The sequence below is a fragment of the Carcharodon carcharias genome, chromosome 1, assembly GCF_017639515.1.
Source record: "Carcharodon carcharias isolate sCarCar2 chromosome 1, sCarCar2.pri, whole genome shotgun sequence".
In the NCBI taxonomy this organism is placed as follows: domain Eukaryota; kingdom Metazoa; phylum Chordata; class Chondrichthyes; order Lamniformes; family Lamnidae; genus Carcharodon; species Carcharodon carcharias.
Window position 1 is genome coordinate 137217538 of NC_054467.1, and position 22277 is coordinate 137239814.

The 22277-nt window shown below is 42.1% G+C and overlaps 1 protein-coding gene across 4 annotated transcripts in view; it reads left to right on the plus strand.

Moving 5' to 3' along the window:
* Window positions 1-27: 27 nt before the first annotated feature.
* The window catches only part of fam114a1 (family with sequence similarity 114 member A1), a 63904-nt gene continuing 41654 nt past the window's right edge, over window positions 28-22277 (plus strand). For 2 of the 4 annotated variants that reach the window (XM_041189632.1, XM_041189664.1), the window contains exons 1-6: window positions 616-718; window positions 4106-4513; window positions 10198-10282; window positions 11479-11595; window positions 14839-14939; window positions 15340-15474. In XM_041189632.1, coding sequence (XP_041045566.1) covers window positions 4118-4513; window positions 10198-10282; window positions 11479-11595; window positions 14839-14939; window positions 15340-15474 — 834 coding nt within the window. In that variant the 5' untranslated portion in view covers window positions 616-718; window positions 4106-4117. Of the gene's footprint in view, window positions 123-376; window positions 469-615; window positions 719-4105; window positions 4514-10197; window positions 10283-11478; window positions 11596-14838; window positions 14940-15339; window positions 15475-22277 lie in introns of those variants that run through there. The other 2 variants (XM_041189643.1, XM_041189654.1) reach the window with 2 other exon arrangements.

Below are 22277 nucleotides of genomic sequence, written 5' to 3' on the forward strand. Positions count from 1 at the left end.
GGCCGCGCTGTGTAGCACACAAGGTTCCGGATCCAGGATGGGTCCGTCGTGTCGACGTGGCGGCGCCGAGAAGGGCGGGGAGAGAAGGAGAGCAAGGGAGGCGAAGCGGCGCGCGCGGACAGGTGAGCCTCGAGCCCCCGGGCGGGGGGGTTTAAAGTGTAACGGACTCGGGTGGAGAAGGGAGTAGAGCGTTCGAATGACTATTGCTGGGCTCAGCCCGGATTGGAGGAGTTTAAATACCGAGCGCTGGAAGTGGGTGGGCAGCAGCAGTAGCGGCAAAATGGGGTATCACACACCTGAGGTGGTGTTAGGTTCTGCTTTTGGATCGATGTTAGGACAAATTAGACTAACAAGTTTTAGGCTCACTATGACTGGTCTCCAGTAATTTTACAAGTTGCGTTCATAGTGATATACAAATACATATTAAACTGACTCAGGAAGACCACCAGGAAATAGGAAATGCTCTGGGTATTGATTTTTAATATTTGCATAATTATAATATTGAAAGAGTCAGTTGCTGAGCAACTTGCATTTATATAAGTACCTTGATAGTTGTATAACAACCCCCAAAGTGCTAGAGAGTTATTTACCAAAATTCTATACCAAGCCAGATATTCGAGCAGATGTCCAAAAGGTTGGTCAGCATCTTGAAGGAAGAAAGCGAGAGCTGGAAGGGTGAGGGAGGGAATCTCAGAGCTTACGACCCAAGCAATTGAAGGTACAGTCACCAATTATGGAGTAAATCAAATCGGGAATGCTCCAAAGACCAGAATTGGAGGAATGCAGATTTTTAAAAATTCTATCATGGGATGTTGGCATCATAAGCATCCCTAATTGCTGTCAAGAAGGTAGTGGTGAGCTGCCTTCTTGAACCGCTGTAGTCCATCTGGTATAGGTAATCTGTTAGGAAGGAAGTTTCAGGATTTTGATCCAGTGACATTGAAGTAATGGCAAGATGGTTGCCAGTCAGGATGGTGTGTGGCTTGGAGGGGAACTTGCAGGTGGTGATATTTCCATGCGTCTATTGTCCTTGTCCTTCTTGGGTGTAGAGGTTGTGTGTTTGGAAGGTGATGTTGAAGGAGCCTTGGTGAGCTGCTGCAGTGCATCTTGTATATGGTACACACTGCTGCTATTATGCGTCAGTGGTGGAGGGTGTGAGTGTTTAAGGTAGTGTATAAGCTGCTTTCTCCTGGATGCTGTCAAGCTTCTTGAATGTTTTTGGAGCTGCACTCGCCCAGGCAAATGGAGAGTTTTCCATCACCACCTGACTTGTGCCTTGTAGATGGTGGACAGACTTTGAGAAGTCAGGAGTTGAGTTCTTTGCTGCAGAATTCTCAGTGTCTGACCTGCTTTTGTAGCCACTTTTTTATATGGCTGGTCCAGTTTAATATCTGGTCAATGGTAACCCATAAGGATGTTCATAATGGAGGATTCAGTGATGGTAATGCAATTGAATGTCAGGGGTAGATGGTCATCGCCTGACCATTGTGTAGCCTGAATATTACTTGTCGCTTATCAGCTCAAGCTGAATGTGGTCCATGTCTTTCTGTAAATGAACACGGACTGCTTCAGTATCTGAGGAGTCGTGAATGGTGCTGAACACTGTGCAATCATCACCCACTTCTGACCTTATGATGGAAGGAAAATTATGCTGAAGCAGCTGAAAATGGTTGGGCCTAGGACACAACCCTGAGGAACTCCTGATATCCTGGAACTTAGATAATTGACTTCCAACAAGCACAATCATCTTCCTTCGTGCTAGGTATGACTCCAACCAATGGATAGTTTTCTAGCTGATTCCCATTGACTTCAGTTTTGTTCAGGCTCCTTGATGCCACGCTCGGTCAAATGTTGCTTTGTTGCCAAAAGTTGTTGCTCTCACTTCACTTCTGGAGTTCTGCTCTTCTGCCCATGTTTGGACCAAGGCTGTAATGAGGTCAGGAGCCAAGTAGCCCTGGCGGAACCCAAACTGATCATCAGTGAGCAGGTATTGCTGAGTAAGCGTCGCTTGATAGCACCGTTGACGACACTTTCCATCACTTTGCTGCTGACCAAGAGTAGACTGATAGGGTGGTTATTGGCAGGCTTGGATTTGTCCTGCTTTTTGTGGACAGAACGTACCTGAGCAGTTTTCCATGTTGTTGGGTAGGTGTCAGTGTTGAGCTGTACTGGAACAGTTTGGCTAGATGTGTGGCTATTTCTGGAGCACAAGTCTTCAGCACTACAGCTTAGATGTTGTCAGGGCCTATAGCCTTTTTAGTATCCAGTCCCTTCAGCCATTTCTTGGAGTGAATATAATTGGAGTGAAGACAGGCATCTGTGATGCTGGGGACCTCAGGATAAGGCCGAGATGGATTGTCTACTCGGCCCTTCTGGCTCAAGATTGTTGCAAATGCTTCAGCTTTGTCTTTTGCACTGATGTGCTGGGCTCCCCCATCACTGAAGATAGGGGTACTTGTGGAACACCTCCTCCAGTTGTCTCATTGTCCACCACCACTCACAACTGGATGTGGCAGGACTGCAGAGCTTTGGTCTGATCTGTTGGTTGTGGGATCACTTAACTCTGTCTATCACTTGCTACTTCCACTGTTTATCATGCAAGTAGTCTTGTGTTGTAGCTTCACCGGGTCGACATCTCATTTTTAGGTATGTCTGGAGCCGCTCCTGGCATACCCTCCTGCATTCTTCATTGAACCGAGGTTGATTCCCTGGCTTGATGGTAATGGTCATGTGAGGAATATGCCGGGCCATGAGATTACAGGGTTTGATTGAATACATTTCTGCCCAGAGGACCTCATGGATGCCCACTATTGAACTTGCTGAATCTGTTCTGAATCTGTTCTGTTTAGCATGGTGGTGGTGCCACACAACATGTTGGATGGTATCTTCAATGTGAAGAAGGGACTTCATTTTCAGAAGGACTGTGTGGTGGTCACTCCTGCTAATACTATCATAGACAGATGCATGTGCAACAGGGGGATTGCTGAGGACAAGGTCTGTAAGCACTGGCAGCAATGACGAGCTGCTAGCCTCTGGTTGGCAGCTCTCAGTGGGCAGGACTTCTGTTATTGGGAGCCTCAATTGCATGGAAGGCCCAAAATGGCCACTTAAGTACATGCAGAGCACTTAATCCCATTGGGCTTCCCTCACAGAATTGATGGTGGTTTCCCACCAGTTCTCCAAACAGTAAGCCTCAGGCGACCGCTTTGCAGAACACCTGCAGTCTGTCCGCAAGAATGACCCAAACCTCCCTGTCGCTTGCCATTTCAACGCTCCACCCTGCTCTCTTACCTACATGTCTGTCCTTGGCTTGCTGCATTGTTCCAGTGAAGCCCAACGCAAACTGGAGGAACAACACCTCATCTTCCGACTAGGCACTTTACAGCCTTCCGGACTGAATATTGAATTCAACAACTTTAGGTCTTGACCTCCCCCCTCCATCTCCAACCCCTTTCTGTTTCTTCCCCCTTCCTTTTGTTTTTTTCCAATAAATTATATAGATTTTTCTTTTTCCCACCTATTTCCATTATTTTAAAATATTTTTAAATCTTTTATGCTCCCCCCACCCCCACTAGAGCTATACCTTGAGTGCCCTACCATCCACTCTTAATTAGCACATTCGTTTAGATAATATCACCAACTTCGACACCTATGTGTTCTTTTGTTCTGTTGTCTGTGACATCTTTTGATGATCTGCTTCAATCACTGCTTTTGCCTACAACCACACCACCCCGCTCCACTTCTCTCCCCCCACCCAACCCCACCCCCCCACCATCTTAAACCAGCTTATATTTCACCCCTTCCTGGGATTCGCCTAGTTCTGTCGAAGGGTCATGAGGACTCGAAACGTCAACTCTTTTCTTCTCTGCCGATGCTGCCAGACCTGCTGAGTTTTTCCAGGTAATTCTGTTTTTGTTTTGGATTTCCAGCATCCGCAGTTTTTTGTTTTTTGTTAGTAAGCCTCGTTGGCCCAACTAAATCTGACCATGGCACACTTTTGTAATTTTTTTAATGCTTGCTTATTTGTGTTTTAAATGCTTCAATTGTCTACTTTGAGAGATTTAGAATAAATATGAGTGGTAATAATCAACATTTTATTTGATAGGTATGATTGGCAATGTCTGAGGCAGAGGATGGCAAAAGGGTTGATATTTCAACTGCAGTGGCAAGCTTATCTATGGAAGATGGGTTCAGTGTGCCATCTGAAAATGAAGCTGATGTTCCAGCCAATGCACCATCTTCTCAAGTAAATGATTCTTTGGAGGCTGGCCCCAGTCAACTGCCAATTGACAGTAGTAACTCAATCCAACAAGACACTGAACACCGTTCTGAGGCTGTGACTGAACTGAAACAGAGTGATCTAGTAGAAGAGGCTGCAGCAAAAGATCCTCTGACAGAAGAGACATTTAAGAGCATATCTGTTGAGTGTAAAGAAGCAGTAAGTCTGGAATCAGAATTCAGCGGACCTCAGACTTTGGATGAACATGCATCAACTGAGGAAAATGTTACTGAGGTATGTGGTGCAATTGAAAGTTAATTTTAAACAATCAGAATAAAGTTAGTTCTCATTACCATGCAAGTTTCTAACTCCTAAGCTCTGTTGAGGTCATTCCATTGACAGTATATTGTGCTTCTTATCCTTGTGAGCAGCATATTTCATGGTGGCTAGAATGGAAATTTACCATTGCTGATGACCGAATAGGATGTAAGCTAATGTATAATAAAATTAAATTACTGGAGTATTTTAATAAATCGTCATCACTGGTATGGTTAAAATTCACATTCAGTGTATGCATATATATATATTTAGTAATATTCTAAATAGTCTAAATAAATCTTTAGCTAACAAATGATTTCCGTCTGGCCATCATGCTTTTCACAAACATGGTAAAAATCTAAAATATATATAATGGATAATTGATTGATTATGCATTATAAAAGTCTAATTGGCTTTTGTCTGATTTTGATCCAGTATATGAAAGTTTTGAATATGTTTCACATCAGCAAAGAATTGCATGCACTTTAGGAATTATTTGTTTGTGGTTATTTTTGTACTATCTAGCTTAGTTATAGGATAGCAATCAGAATTGAGAAGTCTGTGTCTTTCACCCCCCTTCACTGACATCGACATGCCAAGGCTAGCTGTGTTCTCCAATGCTGACTAACACAATTCTTTTTCCCAAAATAATGAATTCCCTGATAGTTGATGATTGCAATGTTAACCATTGAGCATTCTGATTTCTGTGTGTTATCAGTTGGCTTCCATTTGGAATAAATAGCAAAGCCATACTCCTGTTAGTTCGGACATTATCTGAAACATTCAATCCTGGTTTTATGAAGGATTGGTTACATATACTTTATTAATGGCAAACAATGTGGAGTCATGGTTTTCTATTTTTCACATAGCAAGATACTTTGTATGATGCACCTGTGGTGATGTAACAGTCATCAAGTTCTACAGCAAAGGTGCCAATTCTTAGATAAATAAAAACACTTCAGAAATGCTTCATGTCACATTTATGTTGATTGTTTCTTTGTTCCCGTCTAACCCCACTCCCCAAACCTCAGCTATAGGGCTGGATTTTCATCCTCAAGATGGGTAGCAAGAGTCGGGAAAATTCCTGGCTCGGCCCACCTGTCTTGGAAGAAGGTTCTAGAATACATCATGAGGCTTGGCTGAGAGTCCAGAAACCTATTAGCCTGTTGAAACAGCTAAGCCCCAGGGAAAACATTGCTTGATTGATTGACAGCTCTGGATCTCTCATCTATACAGTCAATTGCATAATGTTTATTTACACGAGATAAAGAGGTTTTAAGTGCTTGCAGTTTCTTCTGTTGATACATTAAAGAGTCTGGATGATTGATACTTTTATTCGCCTGTAGTAAAAACGAAGTTTTTTCTAAGAAAGTGGAAAGTTATGAATGAAAGACTTTCTTTTAAAGCTTTATTTATTCAACATACTGTGACTATAGGGCTTATTGTTTCTATACAATGTATATGGCACGGAAGTGCCGTAGCTTGACATGGGCATGCAAGGCCGTGGGGGTGGATGGGGGGCATTCCTTAGTATGAGGTAATTAAGAGGACTTTTCAACTTATCTTGTAGGCTATAGTTCACATCACCTTTGAGGTGCTGTGAACCACAGCTCTTTGAAATGCTGGCCCAATTCCATAAAAATTGTAGAAGACTAGGACGTATCTATCTCCACAATGGAGTGGCCAGAGCAGAATTGCAGGGCGTGGGCTTGCCATCTGAAGCAGTGTGCACATTTAAAAGGCACTACTAAAAATTGAAAACCCCAGGAATGGGTTTGCGAATCCTAGGTTTGGGTCCTGGCCCCCAATTTTAAAGGGCTGCGGAGTTTCCTCGACAACCCAAAAATCCAGCCCTATGACCCAAACATGAAATTAAAAAATTCACTAAAAAAAAAACCAATAAAGCAAGTGAAAATTCAGTTAAAAATATTTTGAAGCTTCTTCCGCGTACAAGTTAATTCCAATATCTGGTCCTTTCAGAACCTAAAGTAAACATTGGTGAATAAATTCTGCTTAATAGCACTGTTGACTAGTCCTTCCTTCACTTCTCTGATGATTGAGATTACTGTAGGCTGACGGAGTGGTAATTGGCCAGGTTGGATTTCTTTTTTATTCATTCATGGGATGTGGGTGTTGTTGCCTAGGCCAGCATTAATTGCCTTTCCCTAATTGCCCTTGAGAAGATGGTGGTGAGCTGTCTTCTTGAGCCGCTGCAGTCCATGTCATGTAGGTACGCCCACAGTGCTGTTAGGGAGGGAGTTCCAGGATTTTGACCCAGTGACAGTGAAGGAACAACTATATATTTCCAAGTTAGGATGGGGAGTGGCTTGGATGGGGAACTTCCAGGTGGTGGTGTTCCCATGCATCTGTTACTCTTCTCCTTCTAGATGGCAGCAGCCGTGGGTTTGGAAAGTGCTGTCTAAGGAGCCTTGGTGAGTTTCTGCAGTGTATCTTGTAGATGGTGTATACTGCTGCCTCTGCAGTGGTGGAAGGAGTGAATGTTTGTAGTTGGGGTGCCAATCAAGTGGGCTTCTTTGCCCTAGATGATGTCAAGTTTCTTGAGTGTTGTTAGAGCTGCACTCATCCAGGCGAGTGGAGAATATTCCATCACACTCCTGACTTGTGGCCTGGAAATGGTAGACAGGCTTTGGGGAGTAAGGATGTGAGTTATTTGTCATTGGATTCCTAGCCTCTAACCAGCTGTTGTAGCCACAGTATTTATATGGCTAGTCCAGTTCAGTTTCTGGTTAATGGTAACCCCCCCCGCCAGGATGTTGATAGTGGGAGATTCAGAGATGGAAATGGCATTGAATGTCATGGGGAGATGGTTAGAGTCTCTCTTTTTGGAGATAGTCATTGTCTGACACTTGTATGGTGGAAATGTTACTTGCCACTTGTCAACTTGAGCCTGGATATTGTCCAGGTCTTGCTGCATTTGGACATTGGCTGCTTCAGTATCTGAGGAGTCATGAATGGTGCTGAACATTGTGCGAACATCCGCACATCTGGCCTTATGACAGAAGGAAGGTCATTGATGGAGCAGCTGAAGATGGTTGGGTGTAGTCCCTGAGGAACTCCTACAGTGATGACCTGGAACTGAGATGATTGACCTTCAGCAACCACAACCATTAGTTGTTTGGTAGTAAAGAACTTTAGTATTGCCAAAAAGAGACATTTTTGTTGAAGCTTTTTGTCTTGTACTTGTCAGGACAATTCACAAGAAAATACCAAAATCAGGGAAACAACATACTTTTACTATATAAGAGAGTGCTAATTGGTTGGCAAGTGGACTCTGGTAGAGGCTCTGCCATGGAAAATGAACCAGTTGAAATGGAGTTCAATGTGGGAAAATGTGAAGTTGTTCACTTTGGCAGGAAGAACAAAAAAGCAGAGTATTACTTAAATGTCATGGGGAGAACAGCTGCATAATTCTGAGGTGCAGAGGGATCTAGGTGTTCTAGTACATGAGTCACAAAAAGTTAGTATGCAGGTACAGCAAGCAAGTAAGAAGGCTAATGGAATGCTATCCTTTATTATGAGAGGGATTGAACATAAAAGTAAGGATGTTATTCTTCAGATATAGAGGGCATTGGTGAGACAGCACCTCAAATACTGTGTGCAGTTTTGGCCTCCTTATTTAAGGAAAGATATAAATGCATTGGAGGCGGTTCAAAGGAGGTTTACTAGATTGATGCCTGGAAAAAGTGAGTTGTCTTATGAGGAAAGGTTGGACAGACTGGGCTTGTTTCCACTGGAATTTAGAAGAGTGAGGGATGATTTAATTGAAGTATACAAGGTCCTGAACGATGTTGACAAGGTAGACATCGAAAGGATGTTTCCTCTTGTGGGTGATTCCAGAACTAGGGAACACTGTTTTAAAATTATGGGTTGCCTTTTTAGGACAGAAATGAGGAGAAATTTTTTTCTCTGAAGGTTGTGTGACTTTGGGATTTCCCTGCCTCAGAAGGTGGTAGAGGCGGGGTCATTGAATATTTTTAAGACAGAGGTAGATAGACTCTTGTTGGACAAGGGAATCAAAGGTTATCGGGATTAGATAGGAATGTGGAAATTGTAACACATGAAGATCAGCCATGATCTTATTGAATGGCGGAGCAGGCTCGAGGGACCAAATGGTCTACTCCTATTCCTATTTCTTATGTTCTGATGTTCTTAACTGCCAAGCATTGTTTAAAATTTAAGCAAGGCAGCATGACTCTGATTTGTCAAGTCATTGCCTTGGGGAGTGAACCAGTGAATGGCATCACTTATTGCACCCGTTTCAGCTAAACAAAATGTGTGTACATGTTCTTTCTGTCTGCAAAGAACAGGGCTCTGTGTATTAATGTATGTGGATTCCAGAACACACAAATGTGAGCCTGTGAGCCTGACTGGCAATCTTAAATTGGTTGTCAGTGTAATTCTTAGCACACTGAGGATTATTTAGCAAATGTTGTCGAATCGTGGAATCACACCTAATGTTTTGAGTTTTGCAAACACTGGCTGGTTGGGTACGGTCTATACCTTGCCTGTTGCGCACAGCGGCAGGCACAAGCTGTTTGATACGATCTGCCAGTCTTTAGGACATACAGCCTACATACCTAGCATCACACTGGCACTGAAATTGATATGCCACATTATTAATTTGTATATAGGCAGAACGTCTTTTTGGCTAGAAGGCAGCCTCCTGTAAATGGTAAATACCATTTATGTACCACTTTTTTTCAGCAACCACAGCCATCTTCCTTTGTGCTAGGCATGACTTAAGCCAGTAGAGAGTTTTCCCCTGATTCCCATTGACTCCAGTTTTGCTAGGGCTCCTTGATGCCACACTCAGTCAAATGCTGCCTTGATGTCAAGGACAGTCACTCTCACCTCACCTCTGGAGTTCAGTTCTTTTGTCCATATTTGGACCAAGGCTGTAATGAGTTCAGGAGCTGAGTGATCGTGGTGGGACCCAAACTGAGCGTAAGTGAGCAGGTTATTGCTAAGAAAGTGCCACTTGTTAGCATTGTTGATGACCCCTTGCATTACTTTACTGATGGAGAGTAGACTGATGGGGCGGGAATTGGCTGGGTTGGATTTGTCCTGCTTTTCGTGTACAGGACATGCCTGGGCAATTTTCCACATTGCCAGATAGATGCCAGTGTTATAGCTGTACTGGAACACCTTGGCTATTTGTGCTGTTTTTTACGTGGACAAGACCTAACTGAGCAATTTTCCACATGGGTTGAGGCTAGTGTTGTAGCTGTAATGGAGCAGTTTTTCTAGCGATGTGGTTAGTTCTAGAACACAGGTCTTTTGCACAATAGCAGTATCTTATTGGGGTCTGGCTTCTATGCTGGTGCGAAGCTCAAGAGGAAACTGAGAAGGATTGTGCGTTGGCACTTACGCATCAGGAACATATTTCGGAAACCTGTGTACAGAACTTTCCATCAATCTCTGAGCCAAAATTCCTGCTATGAAGTTTTCTGTAGACAGTGTAAATTTGTAAAATCAAAGAATTTGTGTAACTATTTATTTGTATAATATAACTAATAACTGCCATTTTATGAAATTAATGATGGCTGTGTAGATTGTGTGTTGTCAAAGGACTTCAAAAATAGCTTGTGCTATTAAACAAATAATCGATAAACACTTTGTTTTGTGCATCAATTCTACAGGATTCAACTTCTAATAAAAGTAAAGCCTGGGGAACCTGGGGAACCTGGGGGAAATCGCTGCTGTCCACAGCAACAGCAACTGTTGGTAAGTGTCATGGGAGAAATCTAGTACTTAAGGGAACTAAAAGCAATTTGACTATGGAGATTTCCAGAGAGGTTAGCATACAGGTTAACATGTTAATGCAATGGCCTTGGTATTTCCAATGGCTGGTGGATGGAAAGGTGCTATTTTGAGGTTGGAAAGCTTGGATGAATGTGTTTCATTTGGGTCTTGTGGAATTTAACAGCAGGACCTGATGAACAGCTTTTGCTTCCATTTCTGATCACAGCCAGCCAGATTGAGATATTGCTGATTGTTGGGCAGGTAAACCATGGTAAAGGAGTGGAGAGAAGGGTGTGAGTGATCAGAAGGGCCTCAGTGTACTGCTGGGAACAGGAGAGGGAGATTGGAAGGATCTCTGGGGAGGGAGAGATCAGAGGCCGTGGCCAGGGAAGAGAGGATCAGAAAGATTGGGTCGGAGATCATTGGTTGGGGTGGGTGTGGTGGTGATGGGTAGGGGTGGGTGGAAGCTGGTAATACTTAGATTATTAGGTGCTGCGCCCAGCAGTCCTCACCTTTAGCTGCCAGCTTTCTCAAAGCTAGAGGAAACTGGCCTGCGAGGGTTGAACTTTAAATGGATATTAAATCTGAGGCACTAAACCTCATTATGAGATTTAAATGATCATCCCACCTCCTGGAAGTGGTTGGTCCTCTGCCCCTTTTCCCATCTCCATTAAAACCAAAAGTGGACTGGATCAACCCAGTTTGGGTTTGAAAATTTTAACATTTTTACATCCCAACCATTTTTGGGAGTTAAAATTATGCCTAATGTGTCCAAATGGGTGAGAATTGGGATTGTACCTGGGGTTCAGTACACAGTGAAGTTGATCACAAGACATTGGGAGGCTTGGATGTGGCAATGGGTATTGGTAATTTATGGCACAGTCAGAGTATGTGGATGGATAAATATATTTGTTGACAGTTTTATAGAGAAGACGAGTAACATCCAGAGGACCTTGGAGGAGTGTGCTAATGGTTAAAATTAATTAACTATTTGTCCATCACACTAAGTGACTTTAATTTCCACTTGAAATAATCAAATGTCAGGTTTATGCTAGTAAGAGGTTTAAAACGTTTTTCAGTAACACTTAGATGGAAAAATATAGATTTTTTTTCGTGAAATATGCGTTAAATCATTAACTGTATCTTGACCAAATTAATAGTTATGTTTTCAACTGCAGGTCATGGGCTGAGCACTGTAATGGAGAAGGCAGAAGCATCCCTCAAAATACACGGTAGTGCTCAAGCATCTGAAGAGAGGAAACTGTCTGAGCCAGATGAAGATATCTCAGCATCAGGTAGCTGGAAAAAAGTTGGACTTAGTTTTTTTTCTTGTCTGTTTTCTCCTATTCTAAAGACACTGACTCCTTGTTTGTGTATGCTTCAAAGGCATTGTGTGCTAAAAGTGCCTTGTTTTACAACTTTTAAATTTATCAGCAGTGATTTCATCACAAGCATCATTAACTGTCTTGTGTAGAAGTCTAGGCACCAGCAACACCTGGTCACAGGAAATATTTAAATTATGTAAATACCTTCATCAATGCTCTGCCTATTGAAAAGCCTCTGGCCTCACTCATTTGGCATCAACCCATTGTTATTTCCTCCTATCTTGCATCAGCTTATCAAACCTCTGATTTTAAATTTAGTTTTTCCCCATGTGTTGTCTCCTGTCTTACCCTTGCATTTCAAAGCATAGCTATCTAGATCTAGCATATAACCATGTCTATGTGATTTACCTGCACCCATTTACGTGCGCATTTTGGCAGCTGCTTTAGATTCAAGCCCTTCACTTTAATTTTCCTCTTTCTCTTTTTTCCTCTTTTTTATCCCTCCAGCCATCATGTCTCCATTTTTTTCTCTGCCATCAAGTACTCAACCCTCACAAACCCTAAATCTACAGCTCTCATCCTTCCTACTTTCCTGCTGTCATCCCAGACTTGACTCCCTCCTGAATTACCTGACAGTTTCTCTCTGTGCCTCCTTTGGCACCCTCTAAAAGCCCCAGCAAGACACTTATCACTCCGTCCTAATGAGCAGCAACTCCAACTGCCCCCTCTTTCTCACAGCCCAACATGGCGTGCCTGCCGGGTGTTAATTTTGCTAACCTCCTCCTCATCCCTCTTATCGCCCCCAGTTCTGGCCCTGTGGACTCTGCCAGTGGATTGGCTGTCATCAATCCTCCTCATCTCCCTCCAAATGGTACATTCACTTGTGAGCAAGACCCTTGCCAGCCATGAGCTTAATGGATGATGAGATTGTTGTCATAGCTTTGACAGAAATGTAGCTGAGGGGTGATAACAGCTTTTCCCCTTAATGAAGCTGTCCTGTAGTTATTTTCTGCCATTTGTCCCACTCAAACTGCTGTGGCATTGTTTTAGCCCTTATCCCTAAATCATATATTTGTCAGTCTCCCAATTCCTCTGGCAATTTCTCCTCCTTTAAACATCTCACCTTGTCCTGTCCCTCACGCCTCATTTAAAGTCCTCATTCTGTACCATTCACCAAAGTATTACACCAAGTTTCTCACAGATTGATTGTCTGACATCTAGTACAGGATGGGCAAAGATTTTCTCCATCAACCTATTGGGAAATCCAAACTGTTGTCTTCAGTCCCCACCTGAACTCCTCTCTAGTCACATGCTCCATCTGTTTTCCTGGCAAATGCTGAGGCTGAACCAGAGTTTTCACAACCTTGATGTTAGATTTAACCACATATACAGATCATCACTAAGTCCACCTATTTCATCCTCTGTAACATTGCCTGATTCTTTTCCTGCCTTAGATCATCTGCTGTTGAACCTGTCATCCATGCCTTTGTACCTCTTGACTGAACACTAATGTAAAAGCAAAATACTGCAGATGCAGAAAATAAAAACAGAAAGAGCTAGAAATACTCAGTAGGTCAGGCAGCATCTGTGGAGAGAAAAACAGAGTTTGATGTTTAAGATCAGTGACCTTTCAGCAGAACCTATTGTTTAGTTATCCTTTTGCTGTTTGGGCTTTCCTTGATTTTACTTACCAATATTTTTTTATGCCCTCTTTGCTTTCCTAATTTCCTTTTTAATTTCATCCCTGCACTTTCTGTACTCCTCAAGGCTTTCTGCAGTATCGAGCTGTTGACATCTGACACATGCTTCTCTTTTTTTTTGCCTTGATATATTCTGAATGCTCTTTGACATAGGAGAGGGGACAGGATCTAGACTTGGAAGTCCCACCCTTTTTCTAATGGGTACATATTTGCTCTGAACCCTCTCTATCTCTTCCTTGAGAACTTTTACTCTTGGTTTATCTTTATCTTTCTTCATAACTATACTAAATCTAACTTAATTATGACCACTACCATTAAAATGCTTTCCCATTGACACCCGTTCCACCTGCCCAGCTTCTTCCCCTAAGACTACCTTTGAGGTCCTACTTTTTAATTTCTTTCGTAGCTTCCTAATATCTACCTACAGGAACTCATGAACAGGTGGTACCGTTGGAGTTGATGGAGCAGACCATGATGATATCTGGCTTTGGATGTGAGGGAATGGATCATTTTGGGAGGATAATCACATTTCTATTTTAAAATAAAAGTCCGGTTTATTGGTTCCTGTCAAATGTTGCATGCCAAGTAAGAAAGCATTTTTTTGGAAATAAAATCAAACACGGTCAAGTCCATGTCAGTCTCAACAATACAACTGTTTGAACCTATTCCTAGTAACGGGACAGAATTTTATGTTCTGCAGGTGGGCGCACGCCCAACCTGACCGGACATAAAATCGTGCAAGATGACACCGGGCAAGAGTCCTGACGTCATCGTGCACTTGTGCGATATTTCGCTTGGCAGGCGCTTGCAGCGGTCAGAAGCACATCCGCCGACAATTAAGCGGGCAATTAAGCCCATTAACAGTGCAATTGTCTGCAATTTTTTGTGGCTCATCCAACCTTACGGTTGGCAAATGGGCAAATTGGCCAGGCAGTCTTTACATTTTTGGTGAAATCTCATCCAAGGGCAGGATGAAATCTCCATTAGGAAATAAAATAAAAATAAATATCTGGGGACAGCATTTTTATGAGGTATGTTTTCAGGTGCTTGATTGTGCTGCATGGACATTTTTTTTTTGCAGCCCGTTTTTGTGCTTTATTTTATTATTTGCAGGCCTGCAACTCCCTGAGGCAGCTGTCCGCCTTCAGGGAGCTCTCTTGAAGTGCTCACCCGTGCCTGCAGTGATGTCTTTGCCCGCCCTCTTCCCGCCCCAGCCTGGCAGCACTGAGGTTTTCATTGCACATTTCACACTGGCTGGTCATTAGTTGGCCAGCCAGTGTGAAATCGTGACGAGGGCCCGTTTCCCAACTGCCTCCAAGCCTGCTGTATGTGTGCGCCCGATGAGGGATAAATTCAGGCCAAGGAATGCAGAGACAAAGATACAGCAAAAAGGATTAGCAAGTGATTTATTGTGGGAAATAGTTTAAAGAAATTGATAGATTGTGCAGCTTCAAGTTCCCTAATAATTGAGATATGTTGTGATCTTAGTAAATTCTTTTACTTTTCTGGACAGATCCACAAGAAGAAACCCATTCTGTAGATGCTCTGCCTTCTTCCCCCACTGCTGGATCTCGTGGCATGTTGTCAACAATTTCTAATGTTGTTCAAAGCACAGTAAGTGAAATTAAACATCCTGATCGGCATGGCAAGCCCACACCATGAAATTCGTGCAAGATTTCTTCCTTTTTTAATCAATTACTTCCAGCCTGGTTTCATTTAGTTGAAAGGGATTAGCATGTTTTTGCATAGTATTTTTCAAGCCCAACTGAGAAAGGGGGAGACATAAACACATTAACCAATACTAGCTTCCACATAACCTAAGCTCCTGCATTGCCCATTGTTCAGGAAAGAATCCAGTAACGTTATAGGGTTTATAATCAGCAACAGTCTGATGAACATGTTTGAACTAGGTGATGCTGAATGTGGTTAGTTACAGTGTGGACTAATTTATCACTTGTAAAATGGTGAATAATTAAAAAAATACTACATGTTGTTTTCCGTGCTTTCTGTTTAGGGTAAGACTGTGATCACCGGTGGCTTGGATGCACTAGAATTTATTGGCAAGAAGACCATGAATGTCCTTGCAGAAAGTGATCCTGGATTCAAAAAAACAAAGATATTAATACATCGAACTGCCACTTTGTCCCAGGTATTGAGAATGAATCTCACATTAATAGCATTTTTAAAAAAAACTGCAGTAATGTTTTGATGGAACAAGCTTATGTGCCTAAACAAAAAACAAAAAACCTGGAAAAACTCAGCAGGTCTGGCAACATCTGTGGAGAGGAGCACAGTTAACGTTTCAAGTCCACATGACTCTTCAACAGAACTCTGAGAGAACAACTCAGTTCTGTTGAAGAGTCATGCGGACTTGAAACATTAACTGTGCTCCTCTCCACAGATGCTGTCAGACCTGCTGAATTTTTCCAGGCATTTTTGTTTTTGTTTTAGATTTCCAGCATCCGCAGTTTTTTGCTTTTAAGCTTATGTGCCTATTCTGTCTCCTTTTTTGAGCTCCACAATTTCTCAGAGCCAGTAACAGGGGTCTCAACAGCTACTAGTGGCTTTTTCAGAGCATCAGTGAAGAATGATTGATATCTTGGATATTGGTGTTACATGATGCATTAACATAAGGAAAGGGGAGGAAAATAACCGAGGAAGGAAAAGGAACGTTGCCCTCATTTTAAAAAAAAATACTGATGTGATGTATTTGAATGTGCACAACTGACATCTGTGTCACAACTTACTGGGGATAGCGCACTGCAATATCAAGCCTCAGTCCTTACCAAGCTGCGACAAATGTGAAAAGTTTGATCAAACTACCTAATTGTTTAATTTAGGTTAACAGAGTATGAGTACCAGGCTTGTAAACTTAATAAGTAAATAACTGTTTATTGAACAAATTGTCTTTAACCAGTGGCAAAAGAAAGAAATATGAACTGCTAATTTCTAACTCTATAACCTAAACTCTACCCCTTCTTAAATCCTCATGCACACACATACAAGACACATAAGGCACACGAAAACATGGATTTAAAGGGTGGGATAAAACAGTTCAATAGCACCAATTTCGGAGTACGGGATTCGATGGGTTGATTTTGATCGATGTCTTCCAAATTCCTTCCAGTTCTTTGATGACACTGGTTGAACACTTGCTTTTCAGTGTCTCTAATGGTGATTTTCCCCTTTTCCTCTTGACAGGTTTTTCAGAGAAAGAGCAGCTTATAGGCTTATGAGAAAAAAACAGCTGGCTATTACTGTAGAATTACTGGAATCTTACACACACAGGAGAATGAGGTTTTAGGTCTTTTTTCAGGCTAGGAGCTTTTTCTCTCTGCTGCATTGGTCTCACATAAACCCTGGTCACCTGGTTAGGAGCCAATTAAAATGTTGTTGCCAGGCAGTTCCCCGTTAGACTGGACTCCTCGGCACCATCCTGCCTTTCATGGAACACTGTTCCAGGACAGCCGCATTGTATATATCCCTTACACTGTTCCAGTAGACATGTCTTTCAAATTGCAGCCATTGTAATTTTAATCCACAGTCCAACGGAAATAAAAAGATATGTTCTTTACATGCCTCTACCCTTAAAAGACATGAAACGCCATTTCAAAAATATGTTTCATCACAAGGTTGTGACACATGGACAACAAAACACAGGACCTACTTTAATTCATCCTTTCCCCCACCCCTTATACTATCTTATGCAATCTTCAGCATTTCTTGCTCTAACTTATTTCAGCATTTTACACCTGGGACAATGCATCTGCGATCACATAATCTTTGCCGGCAATGTGAACAATCTTTACATTGAATGGTTGAAAAAATGGACTCCATCTAAACAGTCTCACATTTCGAGTTTTAAACTTTTCAATGAATGCCAGCGATTATGGTCATTGTAGGTTAGTATTTCTTTGTTTTCATGTTAGACATAAACTTCAAAGTGTTGAAGAGGCAATAATGCTAAAGTTTCCTTTTCTACTGTAGAGTATTCCTCTGATATTGATTTAGTTTCTTGAAAAAGTACCGCCCCGGCATCTCTATCCCTAATTTATCATTTTGTAATAGGACTGCAACTAACCTCAAGTCGCTAGCATCAATTGCCAATTTAAAAGGTTTGGTAAAGTTGGGGCAGCCAACACTGGTTCATTTATTAAGTTTGCCTTCAGCTTTTCAAAGGCTGCTTGGCATTCTGCTGACCATGCCACTTTTGACTGTCTAGCAATTTCAATATAGGTTCTTATTGCAGAAGTTAGGGAGTTTTTAAATTCTTCCAAGAGAATGGTCATCTGAGGACTTCATGGGCAGAATTTTGCCCTTGGCGTGCGGGATCGGCGGGGTTGGCCGGGAAGCCAACCGCCACCTGCGAGCGACAGCGCTCCATTCCAATTAAGGCTTGCCCAGCATGATATGTGAGCAGCAGCGCTGAGTGCTGCATATGCAAGTGGGGGGAGGAGTGCGAGCCTGCCTAGGCACGGAGCTGCCTCGGAGATGAAGAAAATATTGAAAATGTTATTAAATATCAGAAAAATTTAATAAAACATGTCCCCTCATGTTACTCTGTCACATGAGCAGGGACATGTTTTTAATTAAAAATCAAAATTTTTATTTCATTTGTATTTGCTTTTGGAAACCTCATCCCACCCATGGATGAGGTTTCCAAAAAAATGCAAAGGCCGTTTAGCCTTTTCACCTGCTGGTCAACCGTTAGGTTGAACAGGCAGTGAAAAATTCAGGACGATTGTTAACTTAATGGCCTTAATATGCCTTTTAATTGTTGGCGAGCGCGCTGCAGGCTCCAGCGCGTGGCCACATGACCAAACTGTCACACAACTGCGCGTTGACGTCAGCACACTCGGCCAGCGTCATTGCATGTCATTTCATGCTGGGTCGGGTCGGGCGCGCGCCCACCCTCCGAGCTAAAATTCCAGTCCATAGGTAGTTTCAACTCCTATCCAGCTGTCAAAGCTGCTTTGCTTAATCATTTCAAATTCAGTGTAAGTTTGCCCAAACTCTTTCCTTCAATTTCAAAAGTTATGTCTGTATGCTTCTGGGACCAACTCATATGCACTCAAAATGGCCTTTCTCACCATATCATAATACCTAGAAACCCCCTCTGACAATGAAGCATAAATTTCCTGTGCTCTACTTGTCAATTTGCTCTGCATGGGCAATGTCCAATTTTCCTTTGGCCAGTTCATTTGTTTAGCTACCTTCTCAAATGAAATAAAGAATGTTTCAACATCCCTTTCCTCAAACGTTGGAAGAGCTTGTACAAATTTAAACATCTCCCTACTGGGTTCTGATCTGGAAATAAGTCCTGCTTCATCAACTAGTGTCTCATTTTTAATTGGCAGTATTCTAAGCTGGAATTCCCTCTCTTTCTCTTTCTTCCTTTTCTAACCTCGCCATTTATAATTCCCTTTTGTTTTCTTTCTCTGTCCTGCCTTTCTGCCTTTTCCCTTTGGAATGCTCTTTCTCTTTCCATTTTTTGCTGCCTCTAGTTCCAATTTTTTTACTTACAACTGAATTTGAGTCCATTCCAATGAATCCCCCCTTGGGAAACTCGATCTCTCAGGTATTCCTTCCAGTTTTAAATGCTGTGCTATCCCTTCGATTATATCTGCCTTCCTAGCTTTGGCAGGCAATTCTACTCTTAATTTACTTGCCAATTTGATTAACCTGGCTTCTAGGATCCCTTGTAAAAATTGTCAGGGACATCTCTCCCATTTGCAGGAAAGCTTTAGCAGTTTCCAGTGCCATCTTATTTTTGTGAGTATTTTCCTTTTAGCTTTTATTACTTACTAAATCTCCAGTCAAATTGTTGTTGCCTTTTGTTCCAAAATACCCCGGGACAAGCCCCCAAACTTTGTCATAACTCACTGGGGATAGTGGACTGCTCGTTGAGCCACGATAAATTTGAAAAGTTTGATCAAACCACCTAATTGTTTAATTTAGGTTAACAGATTTTAACACCAGGTTTGTATAAGTAAATAACTGTTTATTGAACAATTTGTCTTTAACCAGTGGCAAAAGAAAGAAATGTGAGCTGCTAATTTCTAACTCTATAACCTAAACTCAACCTCTTCTTAAATCCCTATACACATACATAGAAGACACATAAGACACACAAAAACATGTATTTTAAAGGTGGGATAAAACAGTTCAATAGCACCAATTCCAGCGTACAGGATTCGATGGATTGATTTTGAATGATGTCTTCTAAATTCCTTTCAGTTTTTTGCTGATGACACGAGGTGGTCTTCCCAGCACTTTCAGTCTTTATTTCAATGGTTGAGCACTTGCTATTCAGTGTCTCTAATGGTAATTTTCCCCTTTTCCTCTTGACAGGGGTTTTTCAGAGAGAAAGCATGTTGTAGAGATATGAGAAAAAAAAACAGCTAGCTATTACTATAGAATTACTGGAATCGTACACAGGAGAAAGAGGTTTTAGGTTTTTCTCTTTTCAGGCTAGGAGCTTTTTCTTTCTACTGCACTGTTCTCACATAAGCCGTGGTCACCTGGTTAGGAGCCAATTAAAATCTTGCCAGGCAGTTCCCCGTTAGACTGAACTCCTCCTCAGCTCCATCCTGTCTTTCATGGCATACTCTGTTTCAGGTTAGAAACCTTGTATATATCTCTCACACTGTTCCAGTAAACATGCCTTTCAAGCTGTAGCCATTGTAATTTTAATCCACAGCCCAACAGAAATAAAAAGATATTTTCTTTACAGCTATAGTACCCAGCAGAATTTTCTCAACATTTCACAGTATCCAATTTAATGAGCCCTTCAAATGCTTAGTGGCTACTGTCTATGCCCTTTCATTACAAGTACTGATTTTACTACATATTTAGATGTCAGTTTAGAAGCTCACCCCCCCCTAAATAAACATCTAAACTAGACAGACAGTCTTTCAAATGTCTTAAAAATGGCAACAAATTTTTGGAATTGAACAGAAACAGGAGTAGGCTAGTTAGCCCCTGGAGCCTGTTCCACCATTCAATGAGATCATGTCTGATCTGCAGCCTAGCTCCACATACCCATCTTTGTCCCATATCCTTTAATACCTTGGGCTAACAAAAATCTTCAAAAATTTTGAAATTAACAATTGATTTGTCATTTACAGAAGCAAATTTCAAACTTCTATCACCGTTTGTGTAGACTCCTGAAAGGTCTGCCTCCAATTTTTAGACTATGCCACCTAGTCCTAGACTCCCAACCAGCGTAAATAGATTTTCCGTTATCTATCATTTGTTCCTCTTAATATCTTAAACATTTCAATCAAGTCGAAGGATTTACATTTATATAGTGTTTTCAGCACCACCGGATGTCCCAAAGCACTTTACCACCGATGAAATACTTTTGGAAGTGTAGTCACTGTTGTAATGTGGGAAATGAGGCAGCTAGTTTGTGCACAGCAAAATCCCAGAAACAGGACTGTGATACTGACTAGCTAATTTGTTTTTGTGATGTTGATAGAGAGATAAACATTAACCAGGACCTGGGGATAACACCGCTGCTCTTCTTTAAAATAGTACGATGGAATCTTTTAGACTCACCCAAGAGGACAGATGGGCCTGGGTTTAGCGCCACATCCAGAAGACGACACCTTTGACAATACAGCAGTCCCTCAATACTGCACTTTCTAAATTACAGGGACTATGGCCTGGATTTTTGCTCCTGAGTCAGGTAGCATGAGTTGGAAAATTTCTTGGCTTGCCGCACCTGCCTCGGGGGGAGGATAGCTTTGAAGACAGATTCTTCATTCTCGGGGAGCAGGTGCAGGATAGAATCAGGCCTGCCACTCCTGGATGCAGATCGGAGGCAGCCCTAGGGGCTACTGAGTGCCTTGGCGGGCTGTTTCATTCCTTCACACCCTCTCACACCCTCACCCACTCCCCTGCCCAATCATGCCAACCGATATCCACCCACCCACATTTAATGGCCTCTTATAGCCACGTGCCACCTTAGTGCCAATTCATGTCTCACCACCCACCATCCTTTGCCCTTACACCTTCCATGCCAACTCACCCAGTATCCACCATAGGTAGACCTCAGTAGTCATACTAAGATGAATTAAAATGTCTAAATATCTTTTACAGACTTCTCTATATAAAAAATAGTCCCATTTATGAAAGCCTATTCAGAACATTTGAATCCCCTCAAATACTGATTCCCTTATTAAATCACACATTTGTATTCATAACCACACATCAAAGAGCTTTAACAACCTCATTGCGCTTTCACTCAAATGGGAATTTACAGCACCACCCCCCCACCCCTCCTCCGCTCCCCCGCACTGTGATAATAAGAAGTTGTGGAGGGCAGCCAAGTATTAATATTGCTATAATGAATGCACTTAGGGCTATGTCAACAAACAGCTATTGAAACTGCTAGGACAGATTTTTTACAACTTTCTCAGACAGAGATGGGAAGTTTTCCACTGCCATTTAAAAATCTTGACAGCTTGACAGTTCTGCAGACCTTATCTGCCCTGCAAGAGCATTTACGACTTCTCTAGAGATTCGTAATTCCCACACAGCAGGTTTGGACCCTTGCTTCAGCAAAAATGACCCTGCTGAGTTGGAGTTTCCCACATGTGGGAACCACGTCCTGCCCCGTTTCCCACTCCCTTCCTCAGCAAAAATAGGATCTGTTGGAAATGGGGGTAGGACTTCTGGATCTCGGTCCCACTGTCATTTTGGAAGATTTTCAGAGTCTCAACATCTCTGCAAAGGTCCAGACCAACAACCCTAGTTTGTGTAATCTTTCCTTGTAATTTAATGAAAGAACAATTTGTTTTAAGTTATGTGGATCTTTTAGATTTCTTTTTAAACCCACTTAACTACTTGATGCAGGATAAACCTCAAACAAGGATGTTTATTTGCTCATAAAACCTGGCACAGTACTGTAATACAGTTTATACATGCTTCTCCTAAATATTTGCCGTG